Raw genomic sequence first — 12,779 nt, forward strand, 5'->3', positions numbered from 1 at the left:
GTTCCTCAGTAACTACTCAATAGTTCCTCATTAGTTCCTCAGTAACTACTCCTCTGAAATTTGATCATGAGTTACTGAGGAACTGACCATTAACTAATAGTTAGTTCCTCATTAGTTCCTCATTCGTTCCTCATTAGTTCCTCAGTAACTACTCTAATTTTGTGTACCTTAGTTCCTCAGTAACTACTCAATAGTTCCTCATTAGTTCCTCAGTAACTACTCCTCTGAAATTTGATCATGAGTTACTGAGGAACTGACCATTAACTAATAGTTAGTTCCTCATTAGTTCCTCATTCGTTCCTCATTAGTTCCTCAGTAACTACTCTAATTTTGTGTACCGTAGTTCCTCAGTAACTACTCATTAGTTCCTCAGTAACTACTCTAATTTTGTGTACCTTATTGTAAAGTGTTACCGCTTTTGGGAAAATGTCAATACACAACTCACCAAAACATATAATATTGGTCTAGTTGTTTTAGACATTTTAATGCATTTTAATTTGAAGGTCTTTTCTTTTCTCAATGAAAATTAAATAGTATCTTTATGTAGCTCTTAAAAACCTCCATAATTAAATTTTGGCTTTGCTCACTATCCATTTTAGTTTATTGTTGCCTCCCCAAGATGGAAAGAAACCACAGTTTATTGCAGCAATTTCAGTTGGCCTGGCAGGCCGAGCTAACACATCTGTAACACCGCACGGTTCGTTTTTGATTTATTAGAGCAAGAATGCAGAGGATGTGTGTGGAGGTAAACAGATGTCTGTGAGTTGACACAGGCTCCAACCCTCCTGCTGTCTTTGTCCTTGTAAGGAGACTCCGGTTGTGTTCGTTTGACTGAGTCACGCCAAAAGGTACAGGAAAACCAGAACCACAGCCACGGCAGACAGGCCAGATAGATAGAATAGTTTTGCGATGCGGTCGTGTCATCTTTGTTTGGATAAGCCATTTTTATCTGGATGCTTGAGAACAGTCATGGTTTTCCATTAGACTTTTATGGATTGCTGAGTTGTAGCAGCTCCAAATAATGTGGAAGCAGTTGCTGCTTAGCTCTGTCATTACCTTTGATAGATGACATAAATGGCCTTGACATAGAGTTGACACAAAGAGGCTTTCCCTCCATCGGTAGGTCGATTTAATCATCCAGTTATCACCGGTGGTACTGAAGAAAGGGATGTGGTGGTTTCGTCAGGAAGTGACAACACGAGTGATGCCTGTGACACACTGGTTTGTGTCTGCAGAGGATGCAGTTGTGAACTCTGACGACCTCAGCCGACATCCTGCGGCAGACAGGCAGAGTGTTGTGGACACAGTAAAGCAGCTCTGCCAGCGTTTTTAGAACAAGGCTTCAATCACAGTGCGAGCTGGCACGCCCTGCCGAGGAATACTTCTCCCTAATTAGACAGTGTACATTCAGTGGGTTCTGAATGGAAACAAGGCTGCTTCTTGTTGAGAAAGTGAGCCTCTGGTGACGCATGTTTGTGATACCAAAGTGACTTCTGGCTGTGTTTGTGTGTTCCTTCATGGTAGAGGCCTCAGCGATGTCCCAGAATGCAGCAGTGCTCATCAGATGTCAGCTTTCTCCCTTACAGTAAACATATAGATGGTCAGGCATGTGCTGCTTACACCAGTACACACAAATCTTCCCACTGGCTCACCCAGTCTCTCACACACACGCAGAAACCCCGCTCTGGTTATATCCTCCACGTTTCCCACAGTGGCTCATCCTCACATGGCTGTCTGTCGCTGTGTGGTGACTTCATATCTCTGAATGAGCTCCCTTTCCATTCTGAACCTCAGACTCTCTTTAGGGAAGCGTCCGTGACTCAGCATGACTGCTGTCTCATATCTCAGGGAACAGGATGAGTGCGTATTAGGAGCGTGCTGAACTGACTGATGCAGTGTGTTCTGTTTCCTCTGTGCAGTCCATACTGAGAGGCAATTTAAGAGCCTCCTAATTTTGTTTTTACATAGCTGCCATGGTGCAGCTGAGTGATATGGTCCGTCAGGAGAGGGGAAGAGAGCTGTGTTGCTTATAATAGCTTGTAGCTCTGAGGGGAGTCTGGCACTTTATTTTTAGCCGTGCTAGCGGCATGTTCGGTCAGTCGGTTGGTCGGTCAGCCCACCGCTTTGATACAGACTGAAATATCTCGACAACTATGGGATTGATTGCTGTGACATTTGGTTCGCACATTCATGCCCCCCTCAGGATGACATGTAATCACTTTTGTGATCCCTGACATTCCCATCAGCCTCAGCTGCACTGCTGCTACAGCATGCTAACACACTAAACGAAGATGGTGAACATAGTGAACATTACACCTTCTTAACATCAGCATTTTAGTCAGCTTGGATGTGTCTGTGAAGATTCTTAGTCATCCAGGTCATGGTAATCTCAAGTGCTAAGCGTAGGTAAAGCACTTATGGGTAGGCTTGGATGGTATCACGGTACTACAATGTACCAGGGTATTTAATAACCCCAAAGGTATGATTTTAAATACTATCAAAAACACAGGTGCTCCTGTTTCTATTAAACTGATACAACCATGCTGTATTGAGGCGATGTAGTGCACAGCACAAACCACCAGAGGTCAGTCTCTACTGGTGGAACTGGCAGCTGAGTTAAGAAAGATAGTGATTGTGAGTGGTGGGGATAAGGTTACAGGACTATTAAAAAGCCAGCCAGCAACATCAGAGGGAGACACCATGGCTAAACAGCATGTTTTCACATCTAACTGGACGCATATAAGGTTGATTTTGAGAAATCTATGGGCTACAATGATTTTATGTTTTTATACAAATAACGTTAAATACTGCATACCTCTTTGAAATGTCAGAAGGGTACAAAGGTATGAAAAACTTAACACCGCCCAAGCCTACATTTTAGCATTGTCAATGTGACATTAACTTTGAACTCAAAGCACCTCGAAGTACAGCCTCTCAGAGCTGCTAGCATTGCTGTGGACTCTTCGCTGAAACCACACCAAGCAGCGGCACAGTTCATGTGTTTCAGGCGGGAAGAAATTCTCCGTAACATAGGTCAACATGCACCCAGGATCACAGGACTTTTAGGACGTTTACTGAGAGGCTGTAGTTGTGCTCCAGCTCAGTGGTTCCCAACTGGTGGGTTCTGGTCCAAGAGTGGGTCTTGGGTCCATTTTCAATGGACCGCAAGTGACTCACAAACGTGTCCAGTTTGTAAAAAAAAAAAACACTTTATTTTGAAGTACAGTGAATTTCCAGCACAGTGCTTTTACTTTTAAGTGCCATATCCTGCTGTAGAGTGAGTGACTAACAGACAGCTACATGACAGAGACAGCAAGCTAGCTTAATGACATGGCCAAGTATGATGCTAATTTAAATTGAACTGACCTTGAACAAATGACTAAGGAGAAATCTGGACACCCTGACTGAACCAGTTGGGAATCACTGCCCTAGCTACATTTCGTAGCTAGAAGTTAAACAATCCCTGAGTTTTAGTTTGGCTGCATGCAGATGAAGAATTGAACGTCCACAGCTTAGAGCGGCCGCTGCAGCTTTCTACGGACAATGCATGGCAGCTCTACTTCGGGCCGCACTTTGCAGCCACTTGGTATGTTTTCAGTTAGTCTTGGGTGATCTTATCTACAATATCCTCACTAACCTCAATGATTTTCAGGCTTAACTCAAGGTTTGAATGAGTGAATGGATCTTATATTGCTTGCAGTTTGACTAAACGAATAATAAGAGCTGCTTGGTTTAGTCTGACATATTTGCCCAACTGGCAGCTATGATGTAGTGAATATCTCAGTCTCGCTTATCTTCAGTAAATATTGAAATTACAAGGCTACTAATGGCTTTGCACAAAGGTTGGAGGTGTTGTTACATGTCAAGCTTTATCTGTGTTTGTTTTATGTCAATAGCATGACTAAATATTTTCATTTGCTTTGAAGTGTCATCATTGAGATCTCATAACTCACTCCTGAGACCTTATGAGAAATGAAGCAGTTAGCGTGAAGGAATTTGGGCTGCAGCAGAGGTACTCCACCCTTTTGGGTGTGTTACAGCTCACATGTCCTTCTACAGTCACTCACAGGTTCAAAAACTATTCATGAGCAATAGTTGTGTTTTTGAGAAGGATAAAACTCCATTCTCTCTTTATTGTCTTTTATTGATGCAGCGGGGTTGTAAAGATGACCACACAAAAGAGGAAGTAGACAAAAGATTGGAAAAAGGGGGGAGATAGTGGGTGTGAGCCCTCACTGTCAAGGGCATTTTGTAATCGGAGTTGGGAGTATTATCCCCACAAAAGTACCATTAACCTGTCTAGTGGCCCCCAGGGGACAGGGCCCAGCAGTAACTGACCCAACTCTGTGCTCTGTGTTGCAGATGGGAGGAGGAGCTGTCCAAGCGAGAGCAACTGGAGTCCACGGTGGAAACAATGCAGCAGGTTGGAAAACATCAGCAATAAAATATATTCCACCAACATACGCATGCACAGCTATCTGAAGTCTTGCCAAGGGTTATTTACATGCAGACAAGGAGCACAAATACAGTCTGAGGAAAAAAAGCGTGTGTGCGCCTACATTTTGAGAACTGCTACTCCAGCATATGCATAAACATTTATATATAGCTCAATTTCTCACTGTGTTTTATTCTATGTGCACTCAGCAGAGCGGGAGTCGGCACAGCAGGAGGATGTGTGTCAGATTAGAATAAACATATTAAAAACCCATCAGGAGGGGCCTGTTGGCCCAGATGTAGATACAAACATCAAATATCACCAGCAGTCTTGCCATTATGTTTCTGTTCAGAGCAGGCAGGAAATAGATGTAGAGGCAAAATCAATTTAAAGTGTCACACCTTGAGGCTATATCACAAAAACATACTGGTGAGAGTACCTCATCTGGTCGGCATCCTTTCCTCTACGCTTCTGCGCAAATCGATCAGTGACAGCATGCGTGTTTGTCTTGGATTCTGGGTCAGCAAAACCCCAGATAGAGAGGTGGAGTGCCATCCCACGGGAGTTTTAACCTTTTAGAGCACATAGGCAGATGCCGCTGTGCGTGGAAAAGATGGAAATCTGTTCAGAGATAGTAAATTCAGTGCAAACAGCCTTTTATTGTGAAGGGCTCAGAGCCAAAGGGCTGTTACCATGTGCTGACTTAATACAGGAGCAAAATGTGGCAATTTTCGAGCAACAGAAGAAAGTCAATAGGGCTAATCATCCGTTACGTCTTTATAAATTTCAGCTCTAAACTGCTGAGCATGTGTTTACCAGCTAAATACTATAGCCATTTATCAGTGGGAAATTAGGGGTAATAGTTTGTTTGCAAGCTCCTAAGAAAAAATCATTTTCTTAAAAATTACAAGTGTCAGAGGGCTTGTAGCTGAAGACAGAATTTAAAGTAGAGCCTTAAAGTGGTAGTTTGACACCTTGGTAAACACGGTTAAGTATTGTCTTGCTGAAGGTAGATCAGGAGATTGATTTCATTCTCATGTATGTACAATAAATAAAGAAGCTACAGCCTGTTAGCTTAGCTTAGCATAAAGACTGAAGACTGAAATTGGGGGGACACAGCTAGCCTGGCTCTGTCAAATGGAAACAATATCCACCGACCAGCCCATGTAAAAAAGGACAAGTTGTGGTATTTTAGGGCAGTGTTGCCAACAGTTAACCAATGAAAGTAGCTAGCACTAGCTCCAAAGATTGCTACCAGATGACATCATATGCTTATTTGCATATTTATGACATTATCAATCATTCAAGGAAGCGTTTAAACTTGGCTGAATAAAATTAAACAGAAAAATCTTCAACAAAACATGAGAATGACATGCATGCTATGGTGCTCATACTATAGTGCACCATAGTCTTGTGTTTCCAGTCCAGAGAGCCAAAGAGTCAATATAATCATGGAAACTCACTATGACTGAACTCCCACAGCAAGCAGCATCTCCAAGCGTCTCCTCTTGACTCCTCCTGCATGTCCCTGCAGCTACTGCCTGGCTTAAGGGTACAGTCACACATTGGCAAATGGAGGCAAGTGACCATCACCTGCCGAGGCAGTATTCATGCTGAATGTGGGTAATGTCAGCTGTGATGGGTAGTTTGTTTTTTCACGTACAGTATCATACAATATCAGCTGGATAAACATGGCAACAATCAATGTCTCCTCCACACATAGCCGACCTCCTAACTTTGCCAATCAAAGTTCACCAAAGTTGAACTCCATGCAGTTAAAAGGTTCAAATTTGCTTTGCCACCTGAAGCAAATATTTTATTCACCCCTTCACTAAAGGCTCAGAGACACCAAACTGACATCAGAGAACTAGCGGCAATGACAGCCCCTGCTGCGTTGCCCCACGTGGCTGTGTTTCAGCAGAAAATTGCACATAAACACTCCAAACCAATGGCCAGCAAGCACATATGTTCTGCGCCTGTGTGAGAGGACATACCCCTCCATATCAGGAGATGACCGTCGTCTGTAATCACCATTCAAAATGGGAAACTGGAAGACTAGTATTGATGCTAGTTACGCGATCCAGTGTTGAAAGAGCAGAGCATATTTACTGCTCACCAGTGAACAATAACACAAACCATCAGGAAATGTTTCTGTTGAAGAGCTCAGTGACTAAAGAAAAACAATCTTACTTCATACAAGAAGGTTGTTTTGGACTCACTCTATCTTTACTTTAGCTTTTTGTTTACATTCCTCACTTTCACCTCTCTTGTTGTGCGCTGAGCTGAACTAACAGTCAGTGATTTCATTCACTGACTGTTGCCGATGCTGATTCAACTTGCTGAATCAGTGGGGAAAAGCCCACTAGCACTGATGAGGGCCAACAGTGCGGGACACACCGCACCAACAAGGGTGGCAGGCGCTCACCAATAGCCCAACTTTAACCGACGGCCAACATTGGCTTGGTGTGTCAGGGCCTCTACACTGAATGGAAGTGAACGTGAAGCAAATATTCACCAGTGTTTATTTTGCTCACTGTTACACGAGTGAATGCAAGTAAGCATCAACTGCCGATATTGGTGCTGACAGGGGCATTACATGGCCTGATGTGACAGACATGCAAAACTAGCTTTCTAGCTAATGTTAGCTATCTTGCTAATAACTAAAGCAAAATATGATGATTTTGGTACACTTTCCATTTCCTCACATACCATGCCCATCTCCCAACTCACTGCCAGCCAGGCAGCAACTCCCAAGTGGCAAATTGTATTTGTCATGGCCAGTACCATAACATATCAGCTGGTTAAACAAGGTTACTTCCTATGTCTCCCACACACACACACACAGGACGACTTTGTAGTTCAGCTCTACTTACTTGCTTTGCCACCGGAAGTGAATGTTTTATCCGCCTCTGTGCTCGCACTGAATATTGGTGAACAGGAGACGAATATTTGCCAATGTTAATTTTGCTTATGTGTGTCCCCAAAGGAGAGACCGTTGTTATTATGACGCACACCTATGGGAAATGGTGGGAGAGACCCCGCGCGCATGGCGGAAGAGCCGTGAATCGCGCAGTATGCATGGAAATAAATTACAATACAATACATCTCTCTCTTTTTCATCTGAATAAGTCGCTAAATCTGCCGCTAGTCTCTTTTTATAAATAAATTCGCTGAGAGGGTCTGCGGCGTCTATGTATATATGTCTATGGTCTGAAAAGTCTCTAAATCTGGCGAGAAAGTCGCCATGTTGGTAACACTCGGCTGGTCTCTCTGCTGGTTGCCTAGCAACGCCCTCCCTGGTGATGATAAACCCCTGGAGAATCACTGCTCCTGGCTAACAAACAGCCTGGCACATAACTGCCTGTAAAACCACAACATGGCCACTTTCCATTTCGGTTTTTGCACGGATCAAACAAACAAGATAAAACTCGTTTAGTGGGCTTTAGGCGTTGGTAGGTGGATTTTATTTCCAGAGCAGAGCAGAGCCAAGCTAGCTGCTTCAAGTCTTTATGCTAAGCTAAGTTAAGCTAACCGGATGCTGGCTGTAGCTTCATGTTTACAGTAACGTTAAAGGATATAAAGTGGTTTCTAGCATCACTGCAAGAAAGAGGAAAAGCATATTTCCCAGAGTGTTAAAACTATTCAATTTTAGCCTCTTGGACCTAATTCACATTAACCTTTGTACTCCTCTTGTAAGTATTTGACATGGCCTCCCTGATAAGGTTACAGCTCAGTCTTTCAGCAGAGGCTCAAATTTGCATCATCTCAGTTATGTAAAAATGAAAAGGAAAGTAATCTATGACCTCTGGTACTGATCATAAAAGCTAAACAGTAACCAATATGAAAATGTATAACAGTATAAAGGCTTTATTTGATTAGAGGAGCCTTATCTGAATGCAACAGGCGTCACTTTTATCTACCTGTTATCAAAGCTTGTTATAAAGATTTATTAAGTCATTGGACTTTATTTCACAAGTTTATTGTGGCTGAGTCGACTCCTCTAACCTTAATACTATCTTTGTTTTTCTGTCATGTCATGTCACTGTGACGTCCTCTCAGAGTGCGCGGGAGTCAGCCGAGATCCAGGATGAGCTGAGCGAGAAGGTGGACAGACTGAAGGCTGAACTTGTGGTGTTCAAGAGCCTGATGAGTGATGTAAGTATTTGTTCAGGGTGATGTCATCATTATTTCCCCATACCTGACAAAGCTTTCACAGCACTGAAAAAGTGCTGCGTTAACTCCCATACATTATAAAGCAATCATGTTAAGGGTTTCAACAGGTGTGTTTGAAGAATGTGCTTTTGTTTTCCTGCTCATTGTGATAAAGGCTGTCATTCATACAGGTCAAGATAATAAAAGTGAACACACACCCTTCCTTCCTTCCTTATTGGGGTGAATATATAAAGCCAGAGAGCCTTCAAGACAAACATTCATTCAAAACAGCTCAAATAGCAGCTGTAGATCAAGAGCACTTCCTGTTCTGTACAGCAGCGTATTGTTCTCTGGCATGTTTGCTCAAGTGTGATATACAGTTATAATATACTGCAGTGGGCGCAGTCACAGCTAGTGCTTGCTCAGGGATAAATATAGTTGGATGTTGTTGTTTTTTGGGGAAAGCTGTGTTGTTTATCCTGCTTCTCTTCACTTTTGGCATTTGGACATTGTAGATTTTTCATATTATTTTCTTTGCTTGACTCCATCCCTGATGTGGGATTCCAGAGGCGGGTAAGTGGCGTAGAAGTAGTGGATGTCCTAGGTTAGACTTAGCAGTTAGACATGCTGTATTTTGTGCTCTAGATGCGATGGCCCCCTTGTGATTGCTCACAAGAGATCCTCCTACTGTTGAAACTTTCACTGTAGCAGAAAGAGGCATTATACATGACCTATTTGCATAATCCACATCTGCCACATTTATTGACTGTTTTATATCCTCACTGACTGCTGACTCCTAACTCCTCTTAACCAACCAGCAGGGGCCACAAGTCCCCCACAAAACCACATAGCAAAGGCATGTAGGCCTTTGTTAGGACTCAAAAACTGACATTTGTGGAAAAGTTTGGTCTCATTTTGAACCAGAGCATCTGCATATTAATTCCATACCTAGCATTTTATGATCAACTAAAGTTAGGTGCGATACAAGATGGAAAAAAGAAGTTTTGTTGGGTCGTGGCTAGATGGTAACCCTAGATTTGCCAGACTCTCACGAGATGCTTTAAACTATTCTTGTTGCTGTATTTTATGGTGTTACATCACTGTAGTTAAGGTTTGGTTAGATTTAGGCACAAAAAGCACTTGGTTAAGGTTAGGTAAATATCATGGTTTCGGTGCAAAAGACCACTTCAAACATGGAACATGAAATCTCATGGGAGTTATTGCAAATCTGGTGTTACCATCTAGACACAGACGTTTTGTTATCTTCACCGCCATCTTGACGGTAAGGAAGCGGGGAGGAACAATTCCACCAGGCGTAGCTGTGCCACGTGTATTGTCTACAGCTCTGTGATCAGCTCCAGCGGCAACCTGGCGGAGATCTGCACTCCACTGAGTGCATTTTTCTAGTTTAAACTAAGAAATATAAGAGTATACTGGCCAAGACAGTTAGCAGTAAAATTGAATTACAGATAACACATATAATGTCACAAGATTAGAATTACAAATAAAATTGCAAATTTGAATCATATTTTAAAAACTGCATCACAAACAATAATGTAAAATGGCTTCCTAACAGAGAAGTAAATATGATATGAATGGTAAATATTTAGATAGTTCATCACATCCATTATTGGACATCAGATTCACCATTAAAAGTGCGAAAGACAAACTGGTATGGAGATTATTCACCAACACTTTATTCATCCCTTTATTCATTCCCATAAATCAGTCAGTTTAAGTTCTTCGCCTGCCGCAGTGAATCAAGTTTAAATACTGTATGTGTGCAGTGTGAGAAAATGTGTGAACTGCACATGACATCTCAAACAACAATTCTCACCCCTGCAGCAAATGTCTGACCTGGACACCAAGATCCAGGAGAAAGCCAGGCGGGTGGACATGGACATCTGTAGGCGCATCGACATCACGGCCAAACTGTGCGACGTGGCTCAGCAACGCAACTCAGAGGACATGTCAAAGATGTTCAACGTCAGTCCGGCCAGGTCGCTCCCAGAGAGGGTGGGTACTTATCTGCTGTTTCACTGTTCGACGGTAATCACAGCAAAAATATGAATTCTTCAGTGAAAGAAGCAGTCAGCACTCTGTGAATGAAATCAGAGCTGCCGCTGGCTGGATGTGTGTAGTTTCTCTTTCACCAGCTGATCATGTACTCTGTGACCTCTCTAAAGGAGTAGGAATGAATGCCTGCATGTTCGCAAACACGCTCACAAACATAAACATACAGAATACTGACAGTACTGCTCTTACATATGCATGCACACACACATACACACACACAGAAAAATTAACTGCTGATGTGGTGACTCTTCGCTGCACACAAGGTTATCAAATTGCGCCGACATTGCTGGTTAAAGCCAGAGTATAAGTCCAGCGTGAATCAAGTTGGTGGCTTCTATTATGTTACTGTATATGTTGTTATACAGTATGTCCCTACCCTTAATGGGACTTTTGACATTGACAGTATTTATAAAACAGTGTCTCATTTGTTGAAAGTAGAAATGCTCCATGCACACTATTCAGAAAAATACCTATTAAAGTGCTGATGATGATCAAACTGCGGCATTTTTCCTCCATAGCACATATTTACTTGATAAACTAGGTGCAACTAAACAAGCTCATGTTTCGGCACAGGTTCCTCAAGCAACGTGAGCGTTTATATTTCTGTGTGTGTGTTCTGCAGGGTGCCGTGGCCTGCTGCAGGAGAAAAGAGCGTAAAGCCGTGTCTGACGAGGAGAGCTCAGAGATGGATGCCGAGCCCAGCCCTTCAGAGGAGGACGTCCCTGGGTCGCTCAACATCACTGACGAGATGAAACGCATGCTCAACCAGCTGTAAGCAACACACATACACACCAAATGCACAAACAGGCTAGAATCAAGTCCTCTGTGCTGTGAATGAACCTGAATATTATCTGCAGTTACCAGTACAGATGTTGTTTTGATGGAACTGCACTGAACGTTCCTTCAGCTCCCTCTAGTGTTTATATGGAGAAACATACAGTGCGCTGATTCAGCAAAACCCAGCAGATATAAATAATGTGGGCATTCATTTTTGTTAAAGTCATAGTTGTGATTTTTTAGATGCTCACTGATGGTTTTACTCTCACAAACATTGGCAATTTTGGAATATACTAATCACTTACTTTGATAGTAAGGTTCAGAGCCTACTTGTTTTCCATAACCTGCTCCTTCCAACTGTTTGTCTTCCTTCTAAGCGCATCTTCCTCTTTGCTTGTGACCTTTGCTGAGTCTGGTGGCGGTTATACTTGTCCTTCCTCCCTCTCTTTCTCTCCTGTTCTTTCCATTCCCTGTCCTTGTCCTACGCAGACATTGTTCAGATAACTCCTTTGTTGCCAGGCGCGAGACGTTTGAAATTGATGACGACTGTGACAGTCTGACGTGGGAGGAAAACGAGGAGACTCTGTTGCTGTGGGAGGACTTCACAAACTACAACGTGCCACTCACCATCGCCACGATGCCTGGCACAGCTGCCTGCGCCGCTGAGGGCAACGGTGAAGCTGCTGATCCAGTGAGTCCTGTCCTGTGCATTTATGGTCCTTTTCCACAGTAAATAGTTTTTAAACTCATGCGAGGCAGCGTTTAGATCTTTGCTCCAGGTGCTGTGTCAGACATTTACTCATGCATGATGAATGAGACTTCTGTCTGTGCTCTCTAAGGACTCCCAGGATGGAAGTCTTGGCAGCCTCATCGATGAAACAGAGTCACTATTTAAGACCAGAGAGCAGGAGTACCAGGAGACCATCGGCCAGATCGAGGTAGACAATCTGTGTGTGTGGGGGGAAAAATGACTTGCAAGCACAAAGCAAGATGAAAGCATCGCAAATATATAAACAAGTTGTTCCTAGTCTTTTTTTTTAATGTACCCTCTCACCCCTATCAGGTGAACTCAGGTAGCCCTTCATTAACACCACTCATCAGGTTCCAAACCTGTTCATAAAAGTACAATACAATATTTTCAGATACAGTTTAACAATATTTTACAAGTGTTTTTTCATTCAATTAAACTGTCAGTGCTTAGGGTGGTTTGGACAAGTTTGCATGTTCTACTGCTAGTGATGGTAACTAACTAGTAATTATGTTAGTAAGTATTTCAACTGTGTATTTATAACATTTTGTTAACCCTTTGGCCATTACTTTTAGTTAGCTAACTATTTGA

The 12,779-nt window shown here is 42.7% G+C and overlaps 1 protein-coding gene across 2 annotated transcripts in view; it reads left to right on the forward strand.

The window, feature by feature from the left end:
• Nucleotides 1–12,779, forward strand: part of iffo2b (intermediate filament family orphan 2b) — a 46,649-nt gene that overhangs the window by 29,122 nt on the left and 4,748 nt on the right. Inside the window, exons 2-7 of one of the 2 annotated variants that reach the window (XM_050038934.1) lie at nt 4,363–4,423; nt 8,495–8,590; nt 10,433–10,603; nt 11,286–11,434; nt 11,930–12,131; nt 12,280–12,378. In XM_050038934.1, coding sequence (XP_049894891.1) covers nt 4,363–4,423; nt 8,495–8,590; nt 10,433–10,603; nt 11,286–11,434; nt 11,930–12,131; nt 12,280–12,378 — 778 coding nt within the window. The remainder of the gene's footprint in view (nt 1–4,362; nt 4,424–8,494; nt 8,591–10,432; nt 10,604–11,285; nt 11,435–11,929; nt 12,132–12,279; nt 12,379–12,779) is intronic. The other variant, XM_050038935.1, reaches the window with a different exon arrangement.

Source organism: Epinephelus moara, chromosome 24 (assembly GCF_006386435.1).
Source record: "Epinephelus moara isolate mb chromosome 24, YSFRI_EMoa_1.0, whole genome shotgun sequence".
In the NCBI taxonomy this organism is placed as follows: Eukaryota; Metazoa; Chordata; class Actinopteri; order Perciformes; family Serranidae; genus Epinephelus; species Epinephelus moara.